The 19,279-nt window shown below is 38.7% G+C and overlaps 1 protein-coding gene across 10 annotated transcripts in view; it reads right to left on the bottom strand.

The window, feature by feature from the left end:
- Window positions 1-19,279, bottom strand: part of LOC146331157 (band 4.1-like protein 1) — a 150,287-nt gene that overhangs the window by 5,837 nt on the left and 125,171 nt on the right. For 4 of the 10 annotated variants that reach the window (XM_084727501.1, XM_084727490.1, XM_084727510.1 and 1 more), the window contains 6 exons: window positions 18,790-18,876; window positions 15,751-17,136; window positions 12,260-12,310; window positions 9,431-9,790; window positions 8,830-8,958; window positions 1,202-1,261 (listed from right to left, as the gene is read on the bottom strand). In XM_084727501.1, coding sequence (XP_084583627.1) covers window positions 1,202-1,261; window positions 8,830-8,958; window positions 9,431-9,790; window positions 12,260-12,310; window positions 15,751-17,136; window positions 18,790-18,876 — 2,073 coding nt within the window. The remainder of the gene's footprint in view (window positions 1-1,201; window positions 1,262-8,829; window positions 8,959-9,430; window positions 9,791-12,259; window positions 12,311-15,750; window positions 17,137-18,789; window positions 18,877-19,279) is intronic. The other 6 variants (XM_084727544.1, XM_084727536.1, XM_084727529.1 and 3 more) reach the window with 6 other exon arrangements.

Genomic DNA, 19,279 nt, shown 5'->3' with positions numbered 1-19,279 from the left:
GTGAGCAGTTTCAGGTAGGAACTCTTTTCTTTCTGCAATAGAATCTACTGGAACTGCTCAGAACTCTACCAATTATAGCAGTCCCCAACGCAAATGCCATACATGTACATCACAATGAAGTGACTCAACTTTTTATTTTTTTTGTATTTTGTCATGGGTACTGAAAAGAAGACAGGATTTGTCATTTTGTCCTGGCATTTATCAATGCAATGCGCACTTTTAATTTTGTGTTTGCTGTTTTGACAGAGTTTGAGCTACAAAAAGATTTTGCTTCTTTGTGGAATACTCTCCAGGTGCATGTCTTCATTTACAAATAGAGCAGATTTTGTTAGAAGTTTTGTAATCCTGAGCCTTTTTGATGAGGTTATTTAAAACACTCAGAACAGAATGTGGCTTTGTTCTCCCTGGAACAAAAAAGGCAACTTCTTTTGGCAATCGTCTCTTGGTCCTGCAATTTTAATGCAAAAAATGCCAAAAACCCTTGCAACATGCACTGCAATTTTTTAGGAGAGCTGCCGTGAAATGAAGCATTTTAGGCCACAACAACCCCAAAAACAGCCCATGAAATCCTGGAGGGACTGACTAATGTTTGTCATAAATGAGCCTTTAAACATTTGCAAAGCCAGTTTTCAAAGTATATCAAATCCAGTATTACATCCATGTTCTCTAGACTGCAATATTCTTTTCGCCGCCTTTGTTAGTGCATCGCTGCGTAACTTGGCTTGGGTGATCAGTGAAGCAGGGTGAAATCACTGGCACTACCCACTCATAGCTCTGCTAGAGGTCAAAAACTCCACAGGGAACCTTTAAGACACTGCAGCTACCTGCAGAATGTAACTTCAGCTTTTCTATTAATTGAAATGTCAAATAAAAATAACAGAAAAAAAGTAAGAAAAAAACATTTGCACAAAAGTCTACTGAGCACTCAGAGGAATCAGTCATTGCAAACACAGACAGAAGCACGTATACATCTACTCCATTTCATCAAACTGAGTCATTACCTTGTCATCAACATTTGGCTCACCCACTCAGATCACAATGCAGATGTGTTCTTGTCTACCCTTTTTCATTTTTACACCTCTTCAGACGCATATGAAGTAAAAGGTCAAGGCTGCAAAAGGAGACAGCCAGACACACACACACACACACACACACACACACACACACTCAAGCTGTCACACTGATGTATAAAGACACTTACAGGGGAGCCATTTTCTTTAAGGGCAGCAGGAGCCTCCCGTGGACTCACGACTCCGTAGTTCTGAGGGAGAGGCAGACACAGTCGCACTTAAGTTACAGTGTAATAGTAGAGAGACTTGTGGGAAAAGTCTTTATTAACTTTTTAATATGAAGTAAATCCAGCAACATCAAAGAAACGCAATAAGCGAGGATACAAAGAATCATTACTTCAATCAGCATGTTAGAAATACACCAGTCATTAGTAATACGGGAGCCACAAAGAGTGATATCCTGTCTACTTAAAACAGCATTCACTGTTTTTAGTCATTTGATCCATTTTTTAATAAAAAAATATGGATTAGAGCAGCTTCAAAGACATCATCACCAGGCAACCTGACCGTGTCCACGAATCCAGACTACATATTATACTGTTTTAGCAGCTAGAATACAAAAAATAAACATACTTTATCAATATACCATTTTATACTGAGAGGTAATGACACAATGTTATTGATATAACTGGGATTTTAGAAAGCTGCTGCCCATTCAACTTCAGAAAGGCCCTGTTTACACCTGGTTTAACATATTGAGAGCTGATCGCTAAGACCACATTCAAAGGTGGTCTGAGCCGCCTGTGACTGGAGCAGCAGCGTTAACACAATGTGTCCTGAACCGTACTGAAGGACCGCCTGCTCAGCTGACATCCTCTCAGTACATCATTCAGTTTACTGTGATGAAAATGATGTGTTCGGGCTCTCGTAATTGCCAGAATAAGTAGCAGATGTTTGTGGACACACCGTCTGTTTCAACTGATTTCACTATTAAAACTAGTCCCTGCAATTTACCCAGATTGCCCGGTAAAATTCTGAGAATTGTTGAGTGAGGAGAAATTTAATAAACTCTGCAAAACGGCTATAGTGAATTCTTGATCACTTGGGGCCTTCTTGTAAATTTGTCATTAAATGCAACAAATTAAGTTGTTTCAAAAAAAGGCCATGTCCTCATTATTTTTTTTCTGGGACTAACATACATTTTTCTTTCAAGGTTAAATTACATGACAAATTGATAAAACGACTTAGTTGTATGATGTGTAGTGCAACATCTCGTCAGCAGAGCTTGAACAGTTCGTTGAGTTAATTTAAATACATTTTAAGACAAGACAAAATATTTAATTTTACACACAATTTTTCACCATTGTGACATGTGTAACTTTAATATTGTTTGGATGAATTTGAGTAATGAGTGTCAGAACATTTGACAGGTAATTTAATCCTGAAAATACTGCAGTTGTGCTCTTCAATTTGTTTGACAGTGAAGAGAAAATGCAACAAAAAACTGAATTGAAAAAGAGCTGTTTCAAAATTGGCCATATTTGTGATTTATATTGTATTGGATTCCAGTCCAGTTTTCAACTATGTGTTGTCACTGACAATATTTTCTAAGTGATTATTGTTAGTCACAGAAAAACAAATGTTTTTCCTAAGTTTTGCTCTGCTGTGTCAGCAGTTCCTCCATTTCCTTTGTGCACTGCATTGTGGGAGAGTAGTGAGCACTACTCACTTAAAAATGGACTGTATTTAGTATACATCCTGCTTTTATTGCACCTTATTTTGTCAGTGTTGTAGTGTGAACACGGTACACACCTAACACCTGCTCAGAATCAGTTTGTAGTGTGGAATTGTGACTGAAGAGGTGATGAAGACTTCATATCATAGCAGATGTTATAACATGTCATAGCTAGAAAATAATAAGTCCATATAATAGGGCTGACTGTTGTGAACAAACACAATGTCACAATAATTTCGACCAAATACCTCAATATTGATATTTATTGATCTTGCCACTGTATCGCAGGGATGACTATTGGTGTTTTCACAAAATAATTACAATGAGAGAAGTTCAGAAAATGACATCATTTATAATGCAGCCTTTAAACACTTATGTCATATTACAATATAACAATATAATATTCATATAGGTTTATTGCCCAGCCTGAGTATATAATAATCTGATAAAGACTGTACAAGTGGAGATCTTTCCCGACATTCTTTGACGATCCATCCACACAAGTACAGGAATGAATTATGAAATCATCACGGTTTGACCCTCGACACACGTCTTTGATACGGTTTTTGACATTTCAGGTCTGGACGTGCTGCTTCTGCTTGACCTCTCATTATAGCTCAAATGCTTTTCATTTCTCACTTTCACTTCATATTACTGAGGGCCTTGTACTTACTGTGGCCTTTCACTGCACACACTTTGATACACACACACACCGAGTTGTAGATTCCTCTATAAAGTGGGGCATCATAGAAGGGGGTGGGGTTGCATGGTTGCGGGTTAGGTATGGGGTTCTTTTTCACAATTAATGTTAAATGTGAAATTCAATTAAAAAAAAGCGGTGATAGAAAAATATGAAGTCTTCTTCAGTCACTGCAGCGAAAGCACAGGTGTAATTGATGACATAAATAACAAGCGTTTTCCATTTAGGTGAGCTGCTTCCAGAGTCTTTGTGTTGTGCTTGCTGGTTCACTGTCTTGGCTCTCTGAGACGCTTAATGGAACTGAGCCATCGTTAACGAAATTAGCTTCACCTGTGCTTCTCAAGTCAAAATGTCTGCCGTGACAAAGGTCTATCATCCCCGCTGGCTCACTGACAGGGCTCACTGGAGCCTTGTTAATGTCATTAGTTACACCTGTGGTGAAAAGCGGTGAGAAGGGTCTATGGAGCCACGAGAAGGAAACATATCTGCTGGTGAGGTGTACTGTGTTTACATCTTGTCTTTTAGTACTTTTATGACAGTTATAACTTAAACATAAAATATATGTGACATGGCAGCAACACAACAATGAGAAGCTACTGATCATTCCAGTTTTTTTGTGCGAGACTACAGTAATTGAAAAATGATTTTTGGTTTGGGAACTAAATATTAAGACTCAATATCATTATCAGTGGTTGTAATTTCATTTTGATTGGTCTGATTTATAACTGGGGGAGACCAGAGACTGTATATAGAAATGGGCAACATAACAGCTTCCTAAAAGTGAAGCCAAAGCATCTTGATCGCCCCCTGGTGGCTGGTTGCAGTACAGGTCATAAATCCAGCCTCCCCAATGTTAATAGATAGGACATGGGCCAAATTAAAACATCAAAGTATTCATCAAACTAACTTTTTTCCTTTCCATCTTCTGTTGTTTGTTCAAGTGTTAATTTTTCTGTTCGGTTTGGTTTTAATTAGTTATTTGATATATATATAAAAACAGTGTTTCAGGCCATGATTGACAGCTGAGCTCTGCTTGTAATTGAGTCTGCCGGCTGTGTGGGCTGGGACTCTAAAGCGCAGCTCCAACACTGATCACTTGTATGCAGAATCTGGCTCCAAATGACGTCACCAGCACAAGATGTCAGCACTCGAATCTGTGATATTTTGGCTTCACTTTTGTCCAGTGGGAGAAAGAGGAGCTGCAGCATCCATCTTTTATTTATGTCGGTGGAGGAGACACATGATAAACCTGTTTGCCCTCCCTTATACTGTATATTCTTTATTATTTAGGCCTATATTGTGTATTTTTCTAGATGTGCATAAGCATGCTTGTGAAAGTGAGTTCATAAGAGAGAAATAGATACAATTTGCTTGTTTACTCACTTACAAGATCTGTGGATTATCTTGAGTAACCTGGTTATTTTTTCTGGAAAAAGACACTAATTGTTGAGTTTTTCAATTTTTTAACAGCAGAAGTTTAATAACAGAACTACTTTCTTTTTACTAGAAAGAAACTAGTCCCTACATGAAACTGTTCACAACAAGATCTGTGGATTATTTTGAGTAAGCTGGTCATGATTTTTTTAAAAGAGACATCACTGTTGACTTTTTCAAATGTATTTTTTAGCACTTTGAGCACCACATGCTGAGTGCAATCTAGCTCCATTATATGCAAGAGAAGGCAGACATCCCTACAGGCAATGTCTCCAGAATTCTGCAAGTCACATCAAAACAATCTAGATGTTAAAACAGCCCTGCAGTTAAGAGGAAAAATATGTGCTTTTGAGTTTGGGATGCACTGCCCCTTTCAAGTGTCAAACAAGTAGGGACATTAATAAAAAGCTCTGTTCATGTCAACTTTTGCCTAAATGAGTTGTGAAAGGTTTTGTACTGACAACATATTTCACAGTCATGACTGACAGCGTGTGTAAACTTGATGAACTGTTTATGAAGGGGATCATCAAACTGAACAAATTCCTTTTACAACTGTCTGATGGCACATGTTACTCAATTTTAAAGCCTGTCATGACACGCAGACAGCTGGCAGCAGGCGAGCCTTTGTGCTGACAGGCGTTACATGACTCCCTCTGCTGGCCGAACAGCGTCGGTGCTGGAGATCTTTGTCTGCCTATACATGATGTCATCTTCCATTTGCTGCAGATACACATACACACACACACATGCACGCACACCCACACACACACTACTGTGTCCTACTCTGACATCTCAGAAAATTCGACTCAACACCGATGTGGCACTTCAAAGGCACCCTCTCTACATCATTGCCGAAGTTCATCCACACCATTAGCTGAATGGCTAAAGAGCCCAGCGATGATTACATTTTAATAAGGCACCTGTGGGACAGCCAGCCAGAGCCGGCACTCAAATCTTCGCCTCCGGAGATGAATGGGATTCGCACCTGCTTTCATCATCCTCATTAATACACTGTCAATACTTTAATCACTCCATAATGATGCTATTATGTCATCCCTGTCAGGGGAATATGGCCGTCACGTCACTGGAGCCCAAAGAAAATGCTTCCTCCTCTAATCAGGACCAGCTCCACAGCTCTGCAGAAATATTAAATTCTTCATTTCAAGTCTTTGTTGGGTGACTGATAGGATTGATCCTGTGATGTTTCCCTCACTTGCCCTTTCCACCAATACTGTAGCTTAAAATATATCAGCAGCAACGTATTAAATATAAAATAGAGGAGAGGAACAAGAGCAAAAAATAAGTATTTGATTAATTCATACAGAAAATACATGTTAAAGAATTAGTAGGATATTTTGGGAAATATGATTGTTTTTTCCTCAGTATATTAAATAGATCAAAATCCTTTTTAATATATAATCTATGGTTGAGGACGAGTTGTTTCCCCACCAAGCCCTCCTCCCCAGACTCAAGGGAGAGCTCTGCAGGCTGCTGGAGCGCAAGACGTAGGTGACATCATAAATCAACAATAACAAGTAACGACGAGTCCTCGACTGTAAGTTGATCAGCTGTTTATAACTGTCAGCTGTTTGTCAATGTAAAGTTAAGCCTGTTATCCTGAAAATAAAAACCCACTGCTCTCAAAATACACTTTGTAGTTTGACTTAAATTACTACCTGCCAATCTCCATTAACATTTTGCTCAATTAAACCGTTATACACATCTATGCCTTCTGTAAGATTATTAATGATTTCTTACAACTCAACTACAACAGACACTGACTCATTCGGGGAACATTTGGCATTAGTTTGAACTCTGAATAACATGAAACAGGCAAACAAAAACTGTTATTCCAGCCTGAAATCATTGTTGGCAGAAAAGCAAGTATTTCAGCTTATCATGTTTTCTTGATATAACGGTCATTTTATGATTTATTTCAGTAAATATATGATATCTCTATTTCTCCTTGAAGCTCAGAGGGGGTTTAGTGTCCTGATGCTAAGTTAAGCTAATTCATGTCAGATACAGAAAAATGAAATGGACATGAGTCATTTCCCTGGTGCTTTCATTTTCAGTGTTACACTGCAGCTCAACACAACCCCTCTGATACACTGGATATAGTTTATTTTTTTGTATATAATGTGTGACTTAAAACGTGAATATTCTACTAAAAACATATTTAAAACTGAGTTATGAAGCCTGCCAGAATTATATTTAATTGTTAAACTTTAGTGTTTGCAGTAATTATGTGTTTTTCATTAATTAAGTCTTCATTTATTTCTACAATTAAAAAATAACAGCCATTTTACATGCAGTAAGAAAAAAGAAAATACTTACAAACTAATTATGAGGGGTAAGTTCATTTCAAATATTATATTATTGAAATATTAATGTTACTATCTACAGAAGATTAAAGAGATTTAATTTAACCATATATATATATATATATATTTCTGAATACAGGCCTTGCTTTTCTAATAACCACAAAAACTGCTTATAAATCAGTTCAAAATTTAGAGTTGTGATTAATTTAATTTTAGATAGATTTCCTGCCTTATATAAACGCATGCATCAGGAGCTGCGTCGTCCCCTGACCAATATGGCGGCCATGTTGGCGCATCCCTCCAATGAAAAGCAGGGGAAAATGCAGTATCTACATCTATGTATGAGCTACTGTTAGTAACTGGTTCGCTTAGTTTAGCATACAGCTGTCCTGGCTCTGTCCAGAGTTAACAAAGGCTACTAGCTACCACACATGTAAAGATCACTGATTAACATGTTCTTTCTTGTTTGTTTAATCCATACAAAAACAAACGTTTTTAAAAACAACAGTGACTTCCAAGAAATCAGTGGAGACTCCCACACCACACCACTCCTAGACCTCCTGTAAAACCAGAATGTGCTGCTTTTGTACTTTCATTTTTGTATGGAGTAAAAAAAAACAAGATGAATCTCAATTAGTGAGTCTTTAAGGTGCCAGTGAGTGGATTTTGTTTCCTTCAGATAGAGATAGGCTAGCAGATTTCCAATTTTCAGTCTTTATTCAAAGCTAAGCTAACAGACTGCTGCAGACCTTACACTGAAAAGACAGATCATCTAATTTCTCAATAAGAAAGTGTTCTTCCCAAACCTTCAAACAAGTCTGTGTAAAAACACAGTAAATGTGTGCTCTGAGCTTGAGACATGTATTGTTAACTGCCCAGTCAAAACTGAATGATTAAAAAACATTGCTAAGTATACAAAATTGGGTCTCAAAACAATGTAAAAATGAGCATTTTTCTCTGTTCTGCTATATAAAGTGTCAAATGGATGCTTTTCTAGTAGTTTTACTGGACGTGTTCAAACATGTTTGAGCCACCAGAAACAGAGGATGGAGTCTGGATGGAGATGGATCAGTCTGCAACAAGATGGTATTTTTTTCTCTTCAGCCTTTATTAGCCAGAGCTAAGCTAACAGGCTGCTGGCTGTTATACTGAATGATATTAATCATCTCATCTGACTCTCAGCAAGAAAGCAAATATGGCTAACATTTTACAATAATGGTCAATTAATTAATGCTATTAAGATTAGTTAATACCATAATAAGCATTAACACTTAATTAGTGCTATAATAAGCATTAAGTAACTATTAATATCTTACATTTAGCAAAGGTTTATCTGTTACTAATATGTATATTTCCCAAAATGTCAAACAGTTGCTTTAGCAAATATTGGGTCTCAATAAAAACATGAAGCTGACTTTAGGCTAAAAGTGGTAAAGAAATTAAATGAATTAAAAAATATCTGGCCATTGTGTTTACTGTAAATGACAATGTTGCTCGCTGGCTGAAGCAGTGGAGCCATTGTTTGAAAAACCAAAGGCAGCAGATGTGTGAATTTACAGCAACATACTGTACATGAAAGTATAATAAGATTTGTTCACATCGCTTCTGTTCTCATTGTTGCTTTACCTGCGGTGAGACATTCATGATGTTGGGGTGAATCTCTGATCCGTTCGTATGCGTCTCCGTCTTGGTGTCGGCCCTCTTCAGCATATGGGCCACGCTCACAGTGCTGGGGTCTTTCTTCGCCACAGGAGGCTGCACGAAACACAAACAGTAAAGTCAAACAACATCAAGCAGTTTCTTGACAGCGAGACCTCTGAAGACCTTTGAAAAACGTTGCGTTGCTTAGAGGCAGCGTACATTTCAGATAAAAGCATCTGAACACTGTTAACTTAAAGGAACAAACACTGAAATACGTTCTCTTCGAGGATGACAACATGCAAATGATGACGCAACAGCGGGGGAATTCAAAGAAACACTGACGCAACTGACAAAAATAAAGTGGGTGAAAAATTTATGAATGAGTACATCAAAGAGAATAAAATATGCAGTTTTGAACAAAATTAAACATGAAGAAAATATAACAAAATTCAAACAATGGAAATGGTCCAAAAACAAAAAAATAAATAAAAATTGCATAACTGGGTAGTTATGGCTCCAAGTCCAGCCAGGCAGGGTGAATCCAGTGTGTGATGATGATGAAGGATGAATACACTCATCTGTCTACCTCATGATGTGTTCTCTCTTCTGGAAGCTTCTCCTCGATGGGAGACTTGTCCCGGGAGCCCATCAGACGGGCAGAGTAGAACCTGGAGGTCTCCTCAAAGTCCTCCCGGCCCACCTCGGGCTGTCGCTCTCTCTCCCCCAGCTCCGACATTCCCCTGGAGAAGTCCTCCACGCCGGAGTGGAGGTCCATGAGGACGGTGAAGTCGACCTCGGCCTCCAGGCTGGACGTGGAGCTGACCGTCATGCTGGAGCACTTGCGCTCGATGCCCAGGTGGGTCTCCCTCATGCAGGCCACCGTGTCCCGCTCCTGCTCCTCCTCTGAGGGTATGCTCGGTTGGGGCCTCCTGTCCCCGAGCTCCTTCTGAGGCGGGTACACACACAGGATCACCACTCTGTAAGGTTATTTAGCTGCAGATGGCGGATGAGGAGCGTATCATGGAATGTGATGGAGGTATCATCCAGACGTTCGAGGGTGGAGTTCAAAGCCATTATGGTGTACATGCAATGTATCCTAATCATACGGTAGAAAATCACAGGGCATGCAATCATGTCAGAAATGAAAAGTTAATAGGAGTTGAATTGCAACCTTGGTTCTGAAACTAGGGGTTAGGACAACCCAAGGGGTCACGAGATAAATAAAAGAAAGAAAAGGAAATATTTCTATGAAACAAAATTATGTTGTATGTTTTTGGGATCCTTTTTCTTATTCAAGTTTAATATATGGGCTATTTTGCTCTGTTTGTGTTGTTTTTATGCCTTTATTTATTTTTAGAAAGAACAGTTGAAGTTAAAATAGAAAAGCGGAAGAGTGTGGGGGGTGACATGCAGAAAAGGGCAGTACGTGAGGTTGAACCCACAGCTGCTGCAGAGGACTCACAGCCTGTTCTATTAACTGAGCTACCAGGCCACCTGTTGTTGTTGTTTTGTTTTGTTTTGAAATCTAGTTACTTGTCATCCTTATATTCTCAGTTAAGTGTACTGCTTCATTCCACTGATGTCATTGAAATAATGAATTTTATTATTAAGTAAAGAATATCAGCCATTACATCAGTATGGAAACTTTTAATTCCCTATGTCAGTCGGCATCAGCCCAAAAAATTCAGTATCATTCAGGCTACTGGACCCTGCAGAGGCTAAATGCAGTAGCTACATATGTGATTAAAATTAAGTTAAGACCAGAATTGACCTTTTGATGCCTATTTTACAAGGAAAATTGTTTTGGTTTTTTTTGTTTTGTTTTTTTGCTACATTTGCATTAACTGAAAAAACAGCTAAAAAACAAGTCAAACTGTAGTGGCTAACTGCACTCTAGCTATCTAACCATGGACACGTTTAGCTAAACTATACTAATTAACTGAAATAAACACATTTAATGAACCAGTTTACCTATATGTTCGTAATTTAGTTTATTATTCCACATAACTAAATAAGGCAGCAGCTAAATCTAACGATGGTGCAGATAAAAGACAGCTAACATTTGACTGTTGCTAATGGTAACTAGCAGATAGCAGCCATCTCAGCTGCTGATTAGTGCTATTCATGTGATTTGGTTTACATATATTTAAATGAGTTCAAATTAGCTTGTAACTTTTAATTAATTTTAAGCATTAAAAGGACAGAAACAGCTAGACACCTGACATAACAGAGATACGTTTAATAGAGTGCAGGCAGAAGGAGTCCTAAAACCCAGAAATGAGTTAGCATATTAGCCCTTCGGGTCACTCATCTCAAAGTCAGTGGATTTTTTGAACAGGATCTCTGTTCTGACATAAGATCTGGTTAACACAAGCTTGAAAGATTTTAACATTTTGTTTTACGACATAAAATGTGTCAGTAAATACCCCACTGGTGAATTTTGAAGGTTTTATGCGTCTTTAAAAAGGTAGCTGTTAAAAGGAATCTAAATTAGACTACGGAGGTTGTTAGGGACATTAAATGTCACACCTAACACTAGTCCCTTAGTAGTGGTCACATTAAGTCATGCAACCTTGGTGTAGTTTGTTTACATTATCTCTTTACTTCTGGTAATTGCATCTGTGCTTCAAAAATTATGAAAAGTAGTGTTCATTTGTGAAGGTTATGTTGCAAAACAAAATCATAAACTTAAGTTTGCTACAGAGTTTATTTTCTGCAATATTCCAAAATTCAATCGAAAAATACCCTTGGGTTTTTCTCAAGGGAACCAGAACAATTTTAACATCCGAGTTGGCCTATAAAAATAGGTCATCCCTGCAGCACTCTATAAGGACTGTAAATAATCAAAATAAAGTTTATTTTCCTGAACAGAATGAATGAGGAAGCCCCCTGAGCCCATGTTGTTGAGCATTCCATGGAGATTATACAAGAGTGCAACATTTCCATTTTTAGTTAACATGTGGGTTCTACGACAATGATTTCTAGATTTTAAAAATAGCCTGAAATAAAGACCTTGCAGCCTCTCTATCTGTTATGCAGTTAGTTAGCCTGAAAACTTTTAAGGTGTCACAAGTCAAAAAGTTTGGGGAGCCACTGAATCACAAAGAAGCTCCTGAGGCAGTCGATTTAAAATAATTCCACTTACATCAATTATAAGCACATTAGCTAATTAGATCTCAGTATATCATGGCAGCAACAGTCTGTTTAGAACACATAGACTGGATGCCCTGATCAAACTCTGATCATGATGATGGATGAGGGCATCTGAGTAGCCAACCAAAAGAAACACGTCATTATATGAGGAGAAACTGGTGCAGTAAGTCAGGAGGCATGCAGTTTAGCCGCGAGGGCTGCAGAGAGGAAAAGAGATGATGGGTAGAGCATACGGAAGCGGGTTTAAATACAAATGAATAACCTTGAAATCAGCGAACGGCTCCTCATAAATGGCAGGAGTGGAGACAGGCTCCTGCAGGGGGAAGCAGAGGAAAGAGCACAGAGAGCAGGTGAAGGTTAGCACGAGCTGAAGTGGCCAGTGGACTGACAGCACACACAGACACACACATCCTACCAGCAGAGCTTGACTGGAGCCTGAAAGCATGAGCTCAGTGTGTTCTGAGCAACAAATATTTCACTCCAGACCTAAACTGGGATCCTGGTGGACTGATCAGTGAGACTCCAAATCTGAATTAGAGCCCGACCAATACATTGGTCTGATATTGGCCTCATACGGGCCAATTGAACATTTATCAGTATTGGCATATATGTTACATATAGGTAATTCAACATGTTAAATAAAATATATCACCCATTCATGAGACCAGGAACAAATCATGACTTAAAAATAATTTTTTGTGAAATTTTATTATTTTATTATTACAGGATTTACATATATATGGAACATATGTAATTTATAAAATGTTTTGGTTTGCTTTATTTTTTTAAGTTTCTAAACTTGCTCTGTGCCAGAAAACAACCTTGTCCCAGACAGAAGTTCATCCAACTTCAAACTATTTAAAAATATGTTAAAAGCCTTCAAAATCTAAAACTAACAACACTGTATGATAACATAGATTTTAAAAACTGCTACTACAATTATCCCTGTTTTTTATGAAAATGTTGTGTCTCAGATTTCTGCTAATTCTGTCAGATTTTTACAAAAACATGATTTAATCAGGCATAAAAAGGTTCAGGTATACACTAAGGACCACTGTCTCTCTTTCTGGTTTAAAAAAAGGCAGGAACACTGCTCAAGCACTGGTGAAATTTATATTTTTTTACAAATTAATTTAAAAAAAAATGCCATCTATATATACTATACTAGTATAGCTATACATACTATAGTATATGCTATATACTATAGTATATAGCTGTATATATATACTATATACAGCTATACTGCTGATTTAATTTTGTCAGCTCCATGAGATATTCCATCCATCCATCCATCTGTCTATAATTATTGAATAATGTGTTAAAAAAATTGTATTTTTTTCAATGTATTAAAAGAAACATAAATAATAAGACAAAAAAAGTCTGGACACATCACAACATACAAGTGTCAACTCTGTCATAGAGAAGTCATACAGATGTTTTTTTTTTCCTGTCATATTTGTTAAATATATGTTCATAAGGATTTATAAACTGAGTTCATGTCAACAGAAACTTTCACTGTTTCACCTGTTGTGTGTTTTCTTGTTATAAATGATATATGTTGTTTATCACCAGTCAAATTATATCATTATCAACAGAAACTGTAAGTGGGTGACATTATAATGGTATTTATTTTTTGACTAAAAATATATCAAACTTTATGATTACACAGCTAATTAAGTAAGGAGGATTTTTTCGTGTGTCTGGCAGAGTTGACAAAATTCAAGTTCTCAGCTGCAAAAAATTCTGTTTTATAAAAAAAAAATCACCAGGAAGGTTGGCCCGTTACAATGTTTAATAGCCAAGAGTTTGATCTTTTAAAATATATTTTCTCTAACATAATTGAATAGTACAGATTAAAACCCCCTGAAAATATATTTTTGTCCAAATTCTAAAGGATGAGTGATATAAAATTCTATAATTAAGTCATTTGTTGTATTTAATTAAGTATTTGTTGAAAACAGTCTTCTGACTACCTTTGCGTAGTCATATCGGTGCAAAATCAGTGCACAATCCACATAGAAAAGGTCTATTTTAATTCAGTCTCAAAAAAACACTATATCAGTCATCATATCTGTGAATTTTTCCTTTCTAAAATCGGTATCGGTCTCAAAAATCTCTTATCAGTCGGGCTCTAATCTGAATATAGCCACACATTTCAGAGTAGCGAATAATTCAGTGTTTTTAATGTCTTTTAAGTGACTCAAACCCAAGTTTAGGTGAGAAATTCAGCCACACCCAATCTCAGCCCACTGGCTCTGTTCAGATCCAGTCGGGTCCAAATGGATTCAGGCACAAATTTCAAGCCCTACTCTACAGTATCACAGAAAGACAGCAATACAGTTTCGAGGACAGAAAAGAGGTGAGCTTTTTGCAACAAAAACATCTACAGCCAAGTTTATTTGTTAGATTTAGCAGAGGCAGGGCAGGAGAATCGTGCAGATCGTATAATGAGCAGGTTTTCAGCATAGCAGCAGCCACTCATTGACCAACTGAGGAAGCGTTGCAACACTACGCACCTTGAATTTCAACTAGGGAGGATTCAAATGTTGTCAAATAATACAGTTGAATGTCCAATAAAAGCGTTTCAAAGCCTGTCAGAATGACTGTGCGAGTGGGTCCGCATGTTTTGGAGGAGCACCTAATGTTTTCCCACACTCCCTGGGTTCAATCTGATCTTGATACGATTGTCACTTGCCAGTGAGAGCTACGCAACACCTCTTCTCATGCCTATTTAATCCAATATATGCAAGAGCTTTACTCAGATGAAAAGGTGGGAAATGATGAAAGCTGTCATGTCTATTCACTTCAGATTCCTTTCATTCCAGTGCCAAACGCGTGCAAGCTCCTAATGATACCAACAGTGAAATGAAAGCAGCAAATCTGACTGTGTCAGGCACTGAGCTGTGGTGTCTGGCTGCTCGCTGCCTGCTGGGGCTTCACAGTTGGAGGAACCAATGTGTTTATAGCTTTCTATCCAGGTGGGGTAGAGGAAGAATAATGCATCAGATTTTTGATTTATGATCACCAATCTGAAGGATCAAAGACATTTTATAAATATCGTTGATGTAAGTCAGTTTGATGTAGTTTCTCAATCATTTGTGCGCAAACCAATTCTACACTTCATTTGTCTGTAATTTGGGGAGGTAATAGCTGTCTAACAAAGTAATGGATGGCAGTACATTCTGCCCTTTTCTCAAATGAGTGATTTAATTTGTAATATTAGTATGCAATAAATCATTTGTTTTGTGTTTGCAGTTTGAAAATGGCACAGAGATGGTGCAAAAATCATCAGAGCGATGATAATATGTAAGTCTTTCTTTCCTTGCCACCCTCTGACAGAGAGCAACGTGAGCTGGAATGAAATTTGAGGCTCACAAGTTAGAGAGGGCGAAGACAAACCGACAACCAAAACATGAGGTATTGATTTTTGTCTTGTTTTTTTCTCTTAAACTTTCACAGCCAGTGGTGAGCTGTACAGATTTGCCAGACATTGTGGTGCATGTTGAGGGCAATGGGAAGGAGGGGGATAAATTGGGTTGCCATTATGGGAAAATGTCCAAACTTTTTAAATTGGTTTTTGCCACAAGACGGAGCAAGAGTACCGCTCCGCCTGCTCTTCGTACAGGCACGGACAGGTAAGATGGATGGGTGTTTCAAGTCACTGAAAAAAAGAAAAATGGCGTGCGAGTCTGTCTGAAGCTCATGCGATGCTTTTTTTCCAATGACTCAATAGCAGATGCCAAGCAGAGTTACCGAGTGTCTCTTCTTGGCTGCGTCCAGGCTCGGCTCCCTGCCGGCATTTCGGCTGTTCCGCAGTATTAGTCCAGACTCCCTGGCCTTCTGCGTTTTCACCGGCGGGATTGGGGGAGGCATTTTGGGAAGTGCTGAAATCTTTGAGCCGAACGACTGGCTCTCCGTGGGTCCCCTGCCAGGCTGATCTTCGGGATGTTCGGTCTTAGCCTCCAGATCTGCCGCGAATGCCGGATGGAAGGTGGACACGTCGGTCCAGTTGAGGTCCGAGGGCCCCTCCGGAGAACCGACCGACCAGCGGTATTCTCTTCTCAAGGCCCGCAGTGGCTCGTCTGGTCCTGTCCTGTCCCTTTCGTCCTTGCACGCTATGCTCTTCGATCGCTCTGGCTTGAGAGGGACGATCCTGGTGATCTCCGACTGGTAGCTGCTGCCTGACAGGCGATGGAAAGATGTCCTCTGACCCCTGTCTGCCATGAAACCCTCGATATCCTCTCCCCCAGAACTACTGATCTTCCTCTCATGTGTCCTTACCTGTCGCAGTTTGACCTCAGCTAGCTCTTTGTTGTCAATAAAGCCCTTCCCTCGTACCTTCATTACACCCTCCCCTTTAACACCTGCTAATGAACTATCATGTTCTATCTTCCGGGGTCCATTCACTGAGCCTAAGTCAATATCTGTCTTCCCAACTGGACTCACTTTTCTCTTAACTTGCTCTGCACCTTGAGTGGAGACTTCCCTGCCATCTCCTAGTGATATATTCTCTTGTTTGTTGTCTTTATAGAGCCTGACAGACTGATCCTTTCCCTGACTATCTTTCATCATCACCCCTGGCGATGAACCACAATGATTTCCTGTAGTAGAGGATTTTTCTGGAGTGTTGTCCGAATCGGAGCCCTCATTGTCTTCCCCAGTAGAATCACTGTCTCCTGCTTTCCTGTAGATGAGTTCGGCAGGCATTCCCAGGTTTAAGCTCTGTGGTCTCCTCTTTTTCCTCGGTTTGGAAGCCTTTATCTGGCGTGAGCCCAGGGCCACATCATTGCTTGCCTCAGGGTCAGAGCGTACAGATGGTTTGCTTTGAGATTTGTCTTGAAGCGAGTCTACATTCTCAGATAATTGAATCACAAAACGACTCTTGTTCGTTGGCCGAGGCTCATCTGCCTCTCTGGACAATTTTGTCGATGGAAATTCATCAATATGGCTTTTCATTTCTTTCCTGTCATACCCTGTTACCTCTTTATGTATCATCTTGGTAATGTCTATCTCCTTCTCCAGCTCCTTTTTGTCCCATGAGGAATCAGATGTGAGAGATTTGTTCTTTTCTTCTGCCTTCCAGTCATGGTCCTGTTGATAAGTTTCTTGTTTTTCAATCAATACCCACTCCTCAGAGCCCTACATGTTGGTATAGATTAAACACAGTTAGACATGCCAAGCACAGCTACTGCAAATAATGAAATCTACACAATCATTTGAATCACGAAAGAGAACAAAATGTACAACAAGAACAAAAAGAAGTTATGGTAAGCATGCATTTCCACTTGAGGATTCATTGTACAATATTTGATAGCATTTTCTTAAAGGCCCAGTGTGTCAGATTTAGGGGTATCTATTGGCAGAATAATATAATATTCAGTAGCATGTTTTCATTAGTGTATATACACCTGAAAATAAGAATCTGTGTTTTCATTACCCCAGAATGACCTGTTTATATCTACAGAGGGTGTGGGTCCTCTTCCACAGAGGCCATGATGAATCGCCATGTTTCTACAGAAGCCCAGAACGGAAAAACCAAACAATGGCTCTAAATATGGTTTTTGACAGATTTTGTGTCCACCGTAGTTTTTCACTAACTTAACTGAACTAGAGTTTGGTGATGTCTACCAAGTTGGCATATGACGATGTCCATAGAGAAACATTGCGATGGACTATGATATTGTTGTTGGGTCTAAGAGGGTCTTGGTCTCAACACCACATGTCGGTAACCTAGTTGTGTTTAATAAGAAAATAATAAATACAACATGGATAAAATAAAATGACAGCCTCTTTTTATTTTCTCTTCTACATGTCAAAAACAGAACATAGGCGACAACTCTTGGCCCAACCATGAGCTAAATAAAACTGAAACTTTGCCAGAGATCCTTATTTAATTTGTTTGTGAGGATGGGTTACTCTGGACTGGAATTTGCAAAACTGAACTGAACAAAACAAATTTAGTTTCTGTTTTTTTGTTGTTTATTGCTGAAAAGTACAGTTTTTCATCACTTTATTGGGTGAATATTATTGGGACTTGCATTTGAAATATTTGGACTTGGACTTTGGACAAAGGACTTTTTCTTTTTGGCTCAATGTGTATTATTTTAAAGCTACCATAAGTAACATGTCCATACTAAAATGTCTAAAAACTTCAGACATGTTATTTTGTTAGGTTGCGTGCTAAATGTTTAAATGCAGAGAAATCCATAATTTATTCAAGATAATCCTCTGTTTCATGCTAGCTGGTGCAAGCTAATCACTAACTTCCGGGAAAACACGGGATACATCAGAGAGTGAGGAAAGAAGTAGGTGAACATGACTAAACATAATTAAAACTTCAATATTACATTGTTCATTGACATGATTTCTGCCTGAGTCATGTCAAATAGATTTTCATGACCTATGGTGGCTGTTTAAAAGGGAAGATAACAACTCCCATGATCCCATGCTACTTCATGGTGTCATCAAAATACATCTTTGTTATTTTTACTTACATATTGGGCTTTTAAAATATACTGACTTATACTTAACTGTTTTGTGGTGCATTGTCGTAATTATTGCTATGCTGTGTGTGCTTTTTTGACCTTTAAAATGGTGAAGCAAGCGATATTCTAGTGGTAGCTATCTACAATCTCACCACTAGATGCCACTAAGTCTTGCACACTGGTCCTTTAAGGTATATTGACATGTGAGTGATAATAATGCACGGTTGGCAGGGTGGTTCACCACTCCACAAATGCTATAAATAGTAAAACTGTATCATGAAAGAAGAAGAAGAGAGAAAAATGCAACCTCAGGTGAAGTCACCAGAGTCTTCTGGACGAAACCCTCAACAGACAGGCTGTTAACAGGGTCTTTGCCCATTGCTCGGCCCACCAACTGGTCGACACGAGGCAGAGGAGAGAGTTTAAAAGAGAAGGAAGGACAGCTGTTAGAGCTCAGGCTCCAAATGAGAGAGCAAATTAGAGAGATGCACAATAAACCATTTCATGCAAAGGAAGAGAAAACGAGGAAAGGCAGAAAGAATTAGAACTTGACTGACTTATTCTGCAGAAACTTTTTAATGAACTTCAAACTAAACACATGCAATCCCGTGTACCTGACAGCCACCAAATCCACAAAACCAAATCAGCAGACATTTGCAATGCAAATATTTTTTCTGTAACTACATCAAAGAGTTGAGTTCGACTGAATCTCTTGGAAACAGTCAAGAGCACAGAGACTTTCCCAGCCTTCGACTGTCAGTCAAACAGAACGATACCCCTCCCCTTCTCGCTTCTGC

This window comes from Lutjanus erythropterus, chromosome 2, assembly GCF_056507025.1.
Source record: "Lutjanus erythropterus isolate fLutEry1 chromosome 2, fLutEry1.hap2, whole genome shotgun sequence".
In the NCBI taxonomy this organism is placed as follows: Eukaryota; Metazoa; Chordata; class Actinopteri; order Lutjaniformes; family Lutjanidae; genus Lutjanus; species Lutjanus erythropterus.
Note: the sequence above shows the minus strand (reverse complement) of the source record. Positions and strands in the feature narration are given on the sequence as shown.